The sequence below is a fragment of the Lissotriton vulgaris genome, chromosome 1_1 (genome assembly GCF_964263255.1).
Source record: "Lissotriton vulgaris chromosome 1_1, aLisVul1.2, whole genome shotgun sequence".
NCBI classification, from domain to species: domain Eukaryota; kingdom Metazoa; phylum Chordata; class Amphibia; order Caudata; family Salamandridae; genus Lissotriton; species Lissotriton vulgaris.
In genome coordinates, this window is record NC_141685.1 from 1,174,717,545 (window position 1) to 1,174,731,306 (window position 13,762).

At 49.2% G+C, this 13,762-nt stretch overlaps 1 protein-coding gene across 2 annotated transcripts in view; it reads right to left on the reverse strand.

The window, feature by feature from the left end:
• FIRRM (FIGNL1 interacting regulator of recombination and mitosis) overlaps positions 1 to 13,762 on the reverse strand; it is a 3,285,109-nt gene that overhangs the window by 971,645 nt on the left and 2,299,702 nt on the right. For both annotated transcript variants that reach the window (XM_086964357.1, XM_086964349.1), the window contains one exon: positions 9,523 to 9,708. In XM_086964357.1, coding sequence (XP_086820483.1) covers positions 9,523 to 9,708 — 186 coding nt within the window. The remainder of the gene's footprint in view (positions 1 to 9,522; positions 9,709 to 13,762) is intronic.

The window sequence follows — 13,762 nt, forward strand, 5'->3', positions numbered from 1 at the left end:
CGCAAAACCTCATCTCTCTCTTACCACCCTGGGTGTGAGGTTTCGGCACTAGAACTACGGGACTAGCCCAAGGGCTATCCGAGGGTTCAATGACTCCCAGCTCCAACATTTTCTGCACTTCACTCTTGATGCAGTCTCTAACGTGATCAGGCTGCCTGTAGATTTTACTCTTGACGGGCAAGCTGTCACCAGTGTCAACCTCATGGGTGCACCAATCGGTCTGACTGGGTGTTAGAGAAAACATATGTCTGAACGACTGAAGAACCTGTTTACAGTCGCTCTGTTGATGTTCGGAGAGGCTGCCACAAAAGACAACACCATCTACCGAGCCATCGTCAGGATTCTGAGTGAGCAGGTCGGGGAGAGGGTCACTCTCCTCTTCCTGTCCCTCATCTAGGGCCATGAGCAAACTCATGTCCTTCCTGTCGACATATGCTTTTAGCCTGTTGACATGAAGCACCCTGTGGGGGCTCCGGGGAGTTCCCAGGTCGACCAGGTAGGTGACCTCTCCCTTTTTCTCCAGGATGGTGTAGGGCCCGGACCATTTGTCCTTGAGTGCTGCTGGGGCCACTGGCTCCAACACCCACACCTTCTGTCCGGGCTGGTAAACAGTCAAGACAGCCTTTTGGTCATGCCAAGCTTTTTGGAGTTCTTGGCTGGCCTTAAGGTTTTCAGATGCCTTTTCCATGTATTCAGCCATCCGTGAGCGGAGGCCAAGCACATAGTCCACTATGTTGGCTGCAGGCTTTTTGAGAGGTCTCTCCCATCCTTCCTTCACCAAACACAGGGGTCCCCTTACAGGATGCCCGTACAAAAGTTCAAAAGGGCTGTAGCCAACCCCCTTCTGCGGGACTTCTCTGTAGGCGAACAAGAGGCAGGGGATCAGGACGTCCCATCTACGCCGAAGCTTTTCCGGTAGTCCATGAATCATCCCTTTTAGGGTCCTGTTGAATCTCTCAACAAGCCCATTGCATTGTGGATGATAGGGTGTAGTGAACTTGTAGTTAACACCACATTCCTTCCACATAGCAGTTAAGTAGCTCGACATAAAGTTTGCACCTCTGTCGGAGACGACCTCCTTAGGGAAGCCCACTCTGGAGAACACTCCAACTAGGGCTCTTGCCACAACAGGTGCTGTAGTGGTCCTAAGGGGAATAGCTTCAGGATACCTGGTGGCATGATCCACTACCACCAGTATAAACTTGTGCCCTGATGCTGTAGGTGGTTCCATGGGACCGACGATGTCGATCCCCACCCGTTCAAAGGGCACCCCCACCACAGGCATTGGTATAAGGGGGGCCTTTGTCGTGCCACCTGACTTACCACTGGCTTGGCAAGTGACACAGGAGCGGCAAAACTCCTTGGTATCTTCGTTCATGTGAGGCCAGTGAAAGTGTGAGACAAGCCTGTCCCACGTTTTCGTCTGGCCTAAGTGACCTGCTAAGGGAATCTCGTGGGCCAAGGTAAGTAGGAAACCACGCTGAGACAAGGGTACAACCAGCCTCCTGGTCATGCCAGGCTTGGGGTCTCTTGACTCAGTGTACAGGAGTCCATCTTCCCAGTATACCTTGTGGGTACCTGTGGCGTTCCCAGCAGCCTCAGCAGCAGCCTGCTGTCTGAGGGGTTCAAGAGAAGGGCAGTCTAACTGGTCCTTCCCCAGGTCTTCCCTTGAGGGTCCCCCTGAACCCAAGAATTCAACTTGATCAAGTTCGAATTCCCTAGGCTCAGTTTCCCTCAATTCCTGTAGGTCAGCCTCCTCTGAGACTTGATCCTCGACCTGGGGCAAGGGGGAAGGCGCAGCCTTAACCCTACTGCTCTTTTTCTTGGGAGGTGTCTGGTCCGTTGTTCCAGGATCCAGCACCTGTTCAGTGGGGCATTTCCTGACCTGTGACCTAGTCACAGCGAACACATGTGCTGGCAAACCTAACATTTCCATGTGAGTCCGGTGCTCCACTTCTGACCATTGTGACGACTCCAAATCATTGCCCAACAAACAATCCACTGGGAGGTCTGGACTAACTACAACCTTCTTTTGGCCAGTTACCCCTCCCCAGGAGAAAGCTACAATTGCCATACTGTGATTGGTAGTGACATTGCTTGCATTGGTCACCAGGAATTCTGTACCTGGCATGATCTGTCCAGGGTCCACAAAGTTAGGCGTCACCATGGTGACGCTGGCACAAGTGTCCCTATAGGCCTGAGCCATCTTTCCATTTATGAAAGGCGTCTGTCGGTATTTGCCCAAAGTATTGGGGCTTACGTCAGGGGATACGTCCGCGTCCCCTGTACTGACAAGGACAGCCTGAGTGAGTGTGCCAACTAAGTTGTCACGCCCCTCAGAACCCAGGGTTAACCCTACTAAACCCTTGGGAGGCGCACTACCACTGCTGACTGTACTAGGGGGCACAGGTGCCTTAGGGGCTGCAGTGGCAGGAGTCTGCCCTCCTCCTTTCTTGGTGCACTCACTAAACCAGTGAGATTTACTTTTACAGTACTGGCACCATCTTTTGGATTGGCCTTCTTTCTTCTTTTGGGGAGCCTGACCCCCACCCTCTTTGGGTTGTTGGGGACCTGTCGAAGACTTCTGGTCATTTTGTTCCCCTTTAGAATCTTTACCCTTCTGGTCTGCTTTCTTCTGACCACCTTGATTCTGGCCCTGGTTCTGTTTAACTCTTGTACGAACCCATCTGTCTGCCTTCTTTCCCAATTCTTGGGGAGAGGTCAGATCCGAGTCGACAAGATGCTGATGCAACAACTGGTTCTGACAATTGTTTAAAATTTGTTCTCTCATCATCAAATTATACAATCCTTGATAATCAGTAACCTTACTGCCCAGCAACCAGCCCTCAAAAGCCTTAGTGGCACAATCGACAAAATCAGACCAATCTTGAGACTGCGTTTTCTGGGTATCCCTGAACAGCACCCTGTACTGCTCAGTGGTTAGGCCGAACCCTTCAACGAGTGTATTTTTCAAGATTTGGTAATTGTTAGCATCCTCCACCCTTGTGGTGAGGAGCTTGTCTCTTCCTTTTCCTTCAAAGGAGAGCCACAAGATAGCTGCCCACTGACTCTGGGGAACACCCTGCACAGTGCAGGCCCTCTCCAAAGCAGTAATCCATTTGTGGATGTTGTCCCCTTGTTTAAAGGGGGGCACTATCTTACCAAGGTGTTTCGTATCGAAACTCTTTTCCCTATTACTAGGTACATTGCTGCCACCAGTGGGGACTGCCCCACTTAACTGTTGCTCTCTAGCAAAGGCAAGCCTTTCTTTGGCCAGGGCAAGTTCTTCCCTTTCAATCCTTAGATTGGCTGCCCTTTCCTTAGCTTCGTACACTCTCCTCTGAGGGGACGTCATCCCTCTCTGAGAAGAGTTGTGAGAGCCATTGGTTTGAAGGGATCTGCCAGAGTCTCTTGACAGAGATCGGGCTCGTCCATTCCCAATGTTAAGCTGACCTGATAGTGGCCCCAGGGGTCCCCCAGTACCGCTATCATGTTTGCTTAAGTTGGACCTGCTTAGTCTGACGACTTCTACCTGTCCCTTATCTGCCTCATCCCCAGAGAGATCCTCATCCTCATCCTCCTCCACATCTTCGTTCTCAGTTGCGAGGTGGATGAGGTCAGGATCGTCTCGGGTTCCCTCGAGGGGAGGCATGTCTCCTTCTGGATTAGAAGAGCTACGAAGTTTCTCAGCTCTTCTGGCATCATAAGTCTCCAAGAGACCAATCAGAAAGGACGTTGTGGGGTTAGACCCCTGCTGAATCTTCCTGGAGTGACACAGTCGTCTTAACTCCTTGAAGCTCAGCACAGTATATCCTGAAGGGATGACCTGTGGAGGGTCAACTGACACAAGGGGAGACCCAGAGTTTCCTCCTTTGTCCGACATACTGTTTCTAGTGTGGTGTAAGTGATGCACCTACCTACACTACGTGTTTACCTACTGTACCCTTGCTAAGAGTTGTAGCCAAGGTGTGCTAAGCCTTGAGGAGCTACAACAGCTGGTTCAGTAGAACTCAGAGTATTCTAAGCTTTTAGTTATATGTACTAACAGTACTTGTGCGATCTTTCAACAAGATATTCTTAGGATACGTGTGGTAAAACAACAGCAAGCTCAAATCCCAACCGCTGCTCACCAATGTGAGAAGTTGGCCCGATATGCAACGTTCGCTATTCTAGCGACCGCTATGTATCGTTCCAACGACCCTTATGGTGTTTGGTTGTAAGTCAACCTATAGACCAGCTATCCTAGTAGCGTGGATACGAGCAGTCTAAGGCTAAAGACTCGAGAGGGCGCGTTAAGCCAGCTGTTTACCACACATGTACCCCTTGAACACCCAGTGAAAGGACACCACACAAGTGTTATGAAAATAAACAGTATATTTATTAAGAATCACAACAGCCCTGTACTCTTTATGAGGACAGGGTACTAAGCACAAACCAAATCTCTTTAGCAAATACTTCAAGTGCACAATTAAAACAAGTGTCCGAGGACACGGAAAGATTAAGGTCTCGGGCGGACCCGATAAGGCAAGTCGGAAGCGAGGGACTCAGGACCCTAGAGTAAGGAGGCTATGCAGGCACCGAAATGCCGAGTTACCTAGCCACGAGGGCTGCGGCTGCACAAGTCTTACAGGCGTCGGGGTCTTCGCTGACGAGCCAGGAGCCGGAAGAAAAGGAGTTGCTGGCCGGCGACCAGTGCTGAATAGTTCGCAGAGATCCAAGCCTGGATCGGAGATTGAGGAAACCTGAAAGCAGAGGGGACCAAGTTCGTACTACTAGCCAGTAGTCAGAGGGTACCAGGAAGGCACCGGTTGGCCGTCACCTCGACCAGGTGAGTGGGCGACGCTAGGCTCTGCAGTCTCACGGACCAGGAGGCGTTGTCGGCGACCACGGTGGAGGTGCGAGCTGTCCCACGAAGGATGATGCTGTCGGCGTCGCTGGGCCCAGGATGGGGCAACAAGCCTTGGCAGATCTCAGGGCCACGTGGTGGGCCTAAGATGGCGTCTTGAGTGGACCAGGAGGGTCCGGGGTGCTTCTCGCAAAGATGGAAGCAAGGGCCAGTCTGGAGCAACCAGACCAGCAGTGATGATTCTCGGATGTCGTCACAGAAGGGCACAAGCCAGCGGCTAGTGACCAGACAACGTGCTGAGCAGCGAGCAGAAGGGCCCCACGCAGATCGTGGAGATGCTGGGAGACTGCACTTCGGTGCTGGAGCGGCTCAGGGTCGGGGCTTCTCGGACCCCAGAGCACTCACCAGAGAGTTACCTCGATGGTCGTGCTGGTTTTAAGAGCGTGCAGGTTCTGATGATGGCCGGTCCCTCGAGGTCTCGTCGCACCCACAGATCACAGCTGAGCTGATGACGTGGGTAGAGGTCAGAGGTGCCAGGGAAGCCGGTTCTCGTCGAGCTGGGCCGTCGGATTCCTTGAGGAAGGACTTACAGCAAACCGCAGAGTTCTTAGTTGGTGCCCGCTGATGCAGGGTGACTACTCCTTAGTCACAAGGGAGAAATCTTGAGAAGAGTCTTGAATGTCCTTTCGTAGAAAGTAGTTCTTGAATCAAAGATGATCTAATTTGGAAGGGTCCCCGCTCCGGTCTTTATTCTAAAGAAAGGGGTGGGTACATGACTAGGTCCTGCCCTAAGGGTGGGACCAGGAAGGGGGGTAGTTACACCCCTCTCCCCTGCCGGACTTTCCCCAGGCCAGGGCTGTCGCCCCTGGAACTGGTTCTAACCGGCAGATGCGTAGTGAGCACCGGGGTGCCACTCCGCAGTCACCTTCTCGCCAAAGCCCTACCTACCCAGAATACACAAACCCTGTCTGGGACGGTGCGAACACCGCCCTCGACAGGAAACCCTTTGTCCAAGTGCTCCTCGCTGGAAGGACTCCCAGCAGCAGGAGGTCAGACTCGTGTCTGTGGTGGCAGCATCCATTTTGTGGAGCTGAGGCTTCAGTTAACTTTAACCGGGGTTCACAGTTACGTACATGTCGTGTCCCTCTAGAAGGGTGGAATGCTAACCTCGTCGCCAGCATTGGTGAGAGGGCAGCACCCCGATTCGTATGACACCTTACTCGACATGCCTTGATAGCGCGACACCGGAGTTACCGATATGGTACGCGTTATCATGGAACAGCTATTGGGTCTTGATTCCGCAAGCTGCAACCGGGCTCGGCTCGGGCCTGAACCTAGCTCACACGAGCCCACGCACTCTGCCTTCAGGATCGTTAAGGCCTGCCATAGGAGTGACTGATAGGAACTCGGGTGTCCATTGTATGGTTAGATATAGAGCTACTATACCTAAAGCGAAGGGTGGTTACACGTCTTCGCCCCAGCTGTCGTGCAGCCAGTTGTGTCAAATTTAGGAGGCCAGCCAGGGGTGGCATAATACATGCTTCAGCCCCTGGCGGCCCTGGGTACACCTATGCCCTGCGTTACGGGGTCTGATAAGGTGGCCCAGTACCAATTGGTAAATGCACCTAGGGTACATCGTAATTTAGAAAGAGAACAGCCAGGCTGTGGGTCTGATTAGCAGGCCCACAGCCAGAGAAAGTCGTAAACCAGTGAAACAAAAGCAAAAAATCTGGGTGATCATAGGATTGCAGACCCTACTCTCCTACACGTACCAGCCCCTTTCTTTAGAATAAAGGTAGGAGCGGGGACCCTTCCAGATTAGATCATCTTTGAATCCTGAAACTACTTTCCACGAAAGGAACTCTTGACTTCTTCCCAAGATTTCTCCCTTGTGACTAAGGAGTAGTCACCCTGCATCAGCAGGCACCAACTAAGTATCTTGCGGTTTGCTGCACGTCCTTCCTCCGGAACCAGACCTACCAGCACGACGAGACCCGGACTCCCTGCCCTCACTGACCTCTACCTGCCTCTACAGCACAGCTGAGAACCGTGGGTGCGACGAGACCAGAGGAACCGGCTATCATCAGAACCTGCACGACACTGACCCAGCACGACCGCCGAGGGACCCTCGAGTGGGTGCACTGGGGTAAGAGAAGCCCCAACCCCAAGCAGCACGAGCACCGAAGCCCAGCCCCACAGCATCCACCAGATCTGCGTGGGGCCCTTTTGCTTCTGTGTTGCTTGCCACGTTGTCCGGTCACTTGCCCGTTGGCTAGTGACCCTCCAGACGACGTCCTACGTTTGTGTCACCGCTGGTCTAGCTCCTCTAGACTGGCCCTTGTCTCCTCTTGAAGGGGAACTTCCTCGGACCCTCCTGGTCCACTCCAGACGCCATTTTGTGTCGCCACGTGGGCTTGCCGTAGCCAAGGCTTGTTGCCTCCTTCAACGGATCCAGCATCGCCAGCAGCAGACATCCGACGTGGGACAGCTCGCAGACCTCCAGCCTGGTCGACATCAGCTCCCTGGTCCGTGCAGCAGCAGAATCCAGTGTCACTTCTTCACCAGGCTGAGTGACCTCGTCTGGTGCCATCCTGGTGCCCACCTAATCACTGGCTAATGATTCAGAACTCGGTCCCCTCTGCTTACAGGTATCCTTCCTCACTGATCCATCCTTAGATCAGCCCGGAACATCTTCACTGGTCGCCTGCCAGCAACTTTCACTTCAGGCTCCTGGTTCATCAACGAGGATTCCCGACGTCACTTGAACCCTATGCAGCCGCAGCCCCTGGGGTAGGTAAACCGAGTACCACGGTGCTCCAGCGTAGGACCCCTCTCTAAGTGTCTAGATCCACTTTCGTTTTTGACCTACCTAGTCGGGTTCGCCCGAGAACACTAACTTTGCATTTACTAGCCTCCATAGACTTTGTCCCGCATTGCGCGTGAGAGTTTCCACTCTGCACACGACGTCCCTAGGCCTCCTGCTTCTAATCTAAGGGTTCAGTATTCTAGGCCTAGCGGTTCTAAAGCCTCTGAGAATAGTTACTTACCTGCTAGTAATTCGCATTCCACTTCCATAATATATGGTTTGTCGTGCCCCTCGGGCATTTGTGTAAATTGTGCAACTTTCAGTATTTCTTCAAGAGTTTTGTATTGTGCTTAGCACCCTGTCCTCAAAGAGTCCAGGGTTGTTGTGTTATAAATAAATATCCTTTTATTTTCATAACAACTTGTGTGGTGTCCTTTCACTTGGTGTTCAAGGGGTATATGTGATGGTATAACAGCTGGCTTAACACGCCCTCTAGAGTTTAGCCTAAAGACTGCTCTTGTCCATGCTACTAGGATAGCTGGTCTATAAGGTTGACTTACAACCAATTATCAATAAGGGTTGTTTGGACTGATACAAAGTGCTCACTAGAATAGTGAACATTATATATCAGGCCAACTTCTCACAACGACGTCGTAATAACTCAAGGTGGAGTTATTTCTTACTAGGACCTTTATTTGAGTGAATAGCCTATTTTTAAGGATATTTTTGATACTGTAGTGTGTATTTTTGTCATTTGGTCTTGTTTTGGTTTAGCTAAAGATTACTTTTTTCTAAAGTGGTGTGGTGTCCATTTGTAGTGTTTTCACTGTATTACTGTATGTGTTCACAAATGCTTTACACACTGCCTCTGACATAAGCCTGTCTGCTTGAGCCAAGCTACCAAGGGGGTGAGCAGGGGATATTTTAGGAGTGCACCCCCTTACCCTGACTAGAAGCAAGAGTCCCTATTTGAACAAAGGTACCTACCTCTGCTAACTAGAGACCCCCATTTCTAACACTGAGTAACTTGTCCAACACATAATTCCACTCGAAACCACATACATACACTCCACTCCAAACCAAAAAAACACATGCCAATAGCACTAACTCTCGGCAATGCGTCACCTATTGCAATGAAACTGCTTATTGTCTCTTTGTGTGGCACCAGCAGTGAGTGGCAGAGTGGCGTGGGCTGAGATATATGCTACCGGTCTCCTTTCAGAAACACTGTTCTTGGGTACCACCTCATGGTGCTCCTAGGACTCTGCGCTCGGCCTCCTTGGGCGAACTTGCTTGCCTCGAGCTCGATCCCTTCCTCACTTCCGGTTCACCAGAAATCGATCTTTACCCTCGTTTATGGGATATCTGGGTACTGTTTTCATGCCCAGTACAGCACACATAAGAATGTTTTTCACCAGTGCTACGGCCCCAAAAACTGCACTCTACAATGTCAAATGACGAGTGGAAACAGACCCCAAAAGAAGAAGATTTAAATTAACAGCTATTCTTTTAGGCTACAAGACGGAAAGTGCTAGGCTTTTCAAATTCGTAATATTTCAGTTTTGTTTTTCAGCAGTGTGTGCAGGGCTGCAGAACGTCAGCATAATGTTCAAATATTTAAGTCTATGATCATGCTGCAAAACCTTTTTTGCCAGCCTTGCATTTCTTTCTTTCATTGGAACTCTTCCATACAATTCGATCAATTGTGTTGTTCGGACTTCATGTTCAGGGACAGATAATGGCAGTTTTTAAGACGCATTTAACTTCGCAATCTAATTTCCACTGTGATATTTTTATCCAAGATAAGTAAAACCTATGTTAAGCGTTCGAAGAAAAAGCTCAGTGTTTTAAAATCAGCACAACATCTTACCAGCTGCTCAACGTTTCCATAACCATAATGATCATTCAACCAGCTTCTGCACAGAGTGATGCCAACACTAATCATGTCATTTGTCACTTGCTTCCGGAGCTCAGATTTAAAAGCCTTAAGGAAAACATGTTGCCATACAATCATGTTTTCAGCCTCTCCGACGGGAAATTCTCTGATAAATTCAATCTAAAAGAAACAGGTAAAACATATGCACTGTTTGTTAAAAATGGTTCAGAACTATTAGCTGCTAAGGCTTTTCAGGATAAACAGTGAGTCAGCAGCAGCTTAGTGTTTACACAGTACATTGAAATCTAGCTTCTGGAAGTAGCAGGTGACATAATCCCGATGCTACTGGCTGATCTTTGAAGCAGTGGACAGTTGTATGGGCAAAACATTATGGTAATTGATGAACGGCTATTTAAATCACAACATTTTATGTAAACCCCGAATCAGAAATACTATGGCATGCCCTCAAATATATTGCAGCTAGAAACCATTGGACCGTAACAGCTTTACATGCAAAATAAACTAGCAGTAATGTAACACTTCACACAGTAATGCAAAAGAAAAGCATATTGAAAAACATCTTCCAACCAAGATGACTTACATGGGAATGTGCAAATTTTTCAATTTGCATAGTCTTTAGCAGGTATATATGGTATTATTCCTTAATATCTGTCCTTTACGAAACGAGAGGTATTGGCTATTGATACAGAAAGCGTCAGAAACAATTCCTCACAAAAGAAGACAAACTTTTAAAGTTTCAGATGGCCCAAAGAGCAAGAGTTCTTCTGCTCATCAAACCCTGTCCATAGCCATCAATCACGAACCAGTCCGAACATGCAAGATTTAAGTGCAGGAAATGTTCTGAGAGAATATGTCGAAATGGAGAAACAATTTTAAAAAGCTAGGAGTTCCAAAAGATAACGTTTCCTTAACTGACCATACCAATCTCTACCACTTTCCAAATTGGTTGGCAATCGGATTTCAAAGCCGAAAATGCGCTGAGGAAAACTGCACAAACAACCAGTCCTTAGGCTAATAGGTTGCGTGGAAAAGTCGATCTAATAACAGCATCTTTTCTGAAAGAAGTATCCACTCCGTAAATTATACAACAAACACACAGGTTTGAGTCCATGTTGCTGCCCCCAGATACGTCTCTGTGAGGAAGTGGGTGTATTATATGTAGTGGTTGTGTGACTTCACTGGGTAATACACCCACCAACCCCGTTAGGACCTGGGCGTTTGGTTTGTCAAACCTTCAGCTCATATCTGGGTAGCTCTGTCTCTGAGCAGAAAGGCGTACACAATACAGTGTAAGCCTCACATTACAGTGGTAAAGCGTTTAAGCAGCACCAAAACAATTGAAGAAATCAACAAGGCACCAAGGAATTCGAAAATAGACATTATTTTATCGACATCACAAAGAAAAAGATCCACTGGAGAGTCAGGGGTAAGGATTTACAAAGTAAAGTAAATTAAAGAACTTCCCTCAAAAATGAATACACATTGGCAAATTAAATGATTTTGACACAAACTTTTTGAACAAAAACATTGGACAGGCTGTATTACGGTCGGATACAGTTACTTTAGGCAACCAACCAGGAACCAGTCAGGGGGACCAGCAAATCCCTCAGAAACAGTTACCGCCTTAGAAGAAGTAGTCTTCAAGCAGTTCCAGTTACTTAATCCTCATTCAATGGATTTCTAAGGAAGTGGTCCTGATGCTGAGGATACTGGATGCATAAAGATGCTCAACGATGTGGTGTGGTCAACAGGGGTCTTCCACCTTCGTGGACTCCTCGGTTCCACGAAGATGAGGGGTTCCTGGACACAGGATTTTAAGTCTCACTGGGTCCTTTCTGATCTGGCAAAAGTCCAGTTGCCACTGGACTACCAGTTGTCCGGTGAAGGGGTCACAGCCAAATCCTTCTCCGAGCTATAGCTTGCTTCCCGGGCGACCATGTTGCACTCAGCTGACTCTCCCGGGTCCAGCAGTCTCAAATGTAACTTCTGAGCATCGGGTACTGGGCCCTGGTGCTGCACAATAGCGGGGAGTGGCAATCTAGGGATCTGTGCTACCACTCGCCCTTAGCAGGCTTCTTCAGTTGTTATGTTTCCCTCCACTGCGAATAAGAGGTCAGTTGGCTGAAGCTTGGAGCCTCTTTGCTTTGGCTGGCCTCTTCAGAGGACTTCTCTTTAAGCAGGAAGCAGGAAACAGCAGGTACAGTCCTTCACTGGGAACTAGGTGCGGCAGGGCCGTCCTTCCAGTCCAGCTGCGATCTGAGTTCCAGAGGTGCGCTATTTAGGTACAGAAAATTACCAGAGGGTAGAATATGGTTGGTAGCCAATGCCCTACCAAGTTCCCTCCCCCTTGATGACCATTACCTGTGAAGTGTGGCATCAGCCTATTCCAGGATGCACCACTCAGCCCACTTCCAAGATGGCAGAAGCTCTTTCTTGGCTAACAAGGGAGCTACACGCCCCTGGAAAACCAGTTTGACAACAGGTTATACTCTAATTCTCGGGTGCCAGCTAATCTGCCTAAACAATTGGGCTGCCCATCTCCCAAGGGTTCACCATTTGCCTTTCAAAAGAAGGCTTCAGCTCTGAAACTTGCCTTTTGGGTACACACCTGAGAGGCTTCCTGCAGGAGGGAGGTAACCTCTCTCTTCAGTGAAGGCCTCTATTGTTTCCTTTCCTGGGAGTCGTTTGCACATCCCACTAGGAGGACAGAGCGCTGTCAATGGTTTTCAGCCCGCAACTGTTAAGGTCACAGGAGATTACAGGGAACAAACTGGCAAGTTTGTAAAAGCCAGTGAATGTAAGCAGTGAGAAACAGTGGGAGAAAACATGCGACTCACCTAGGTGCTGATGCCCAGTGGAACTACCAGATAGCTAAAGAGGAAATGGGTTATGGACTCCTGCCGTCACCCACCCAGCCGGACCTTGGGCAGTTTTTCCCCTCGTCTCTACGTCTTATCTTCCTCCTACCCCTTTACCCAATCCCCTTACCCCTCCTTGCTCCATTCACCTTGTCCCCTATATTCTTTAAATGCTTTTCTTGAAACATATGTAACTTTTAACTGATGTTAATTGCAACATTATTGTTCCTCATGTTAAGCACTCCGATTCCTTCGGGTCTAGCCAGTGCTATATAATAACTCATTAATTAAATATGTTCCCATTTAGTACTCTTTCTCTCTTTGCCTACTTACCTAGCTCCTATCCCCTCTCCCCTGAATCTCTCCCCCTGCCTGCTACTCTGCCTAACCCCCTGTCCTTTGTGCCCTTTGATTAAGCACTCCTTCTACCCTTGTTGGGGAAAGATCCAATATGTATACTCTGGAGTTTCAGCGAACCCGTTGAGAGAGTCCACTGCGCCAAGGGAGCCACTCACAGCTGAGGCATTGTATGGCACCCTTGCCAAAGCACTCCCTCTCCCCTTTTTGGGGAAGGATCCAGTATGTAGGCCTTGGAGTCTCAGAGTCCCCTCTGAGGGAGTCCACTGTGTAAAGTGAGCCTCTCGCAACAGAGATAGGGAAGTGATACCACTTCCCCAGGGATCACAGCTTACTGAACTTTGGACGTTGCTTTGACTCATTTACCGGTTTATGTCCCCGTCACCCTTCCCCTCCTCTTTCCATGTGGTGTCTCTCAACCCCCTCTCCTCTTTCCCGCCTTCATTATCTGTCTACTTCCCCTGCTCCTACCCCTGTAGGAAGGTGGATACCTGACTATCGTTACCCCAGATTTTTTCCTAGTGTTTAGCTGGTTTTCAACTTAGTTGGCATGGGATCCTGCTAATCAGGGCCCCAGACTATCTACTCTCTCTGTAAAATTGACTCCATGTACTTTAGGTACATCTCCAATTGGACATTGGGTCACCTTATGAGCCCCTGTACAGTGTACTATAGCTACCCAGGGCATAGGTGCATCCAAGGCCAACCAGGGGCTGCAGCATGTATTATGCCACCCCTGGATGGCCATCCAAACTGACACAACTGGCTGATCACTCAGCTGGGGCAAGTTTGTGTAATCACCCCTTGCTTAGATATAGTATTCCTATATCTAAACTTATATCTAGACACATATACACCTATAAGTCACTCCTATGGCAGGCCTTAACAATCCTGGAGGCAGAGTGCTTGGTTTTATGTGAGATGAGGCTCTAGCATGAGCTGAGCCTGTCTGCAGCTTTAGGAACCATGTCCGTATAGCTGTTCTAGGATATAGCCAT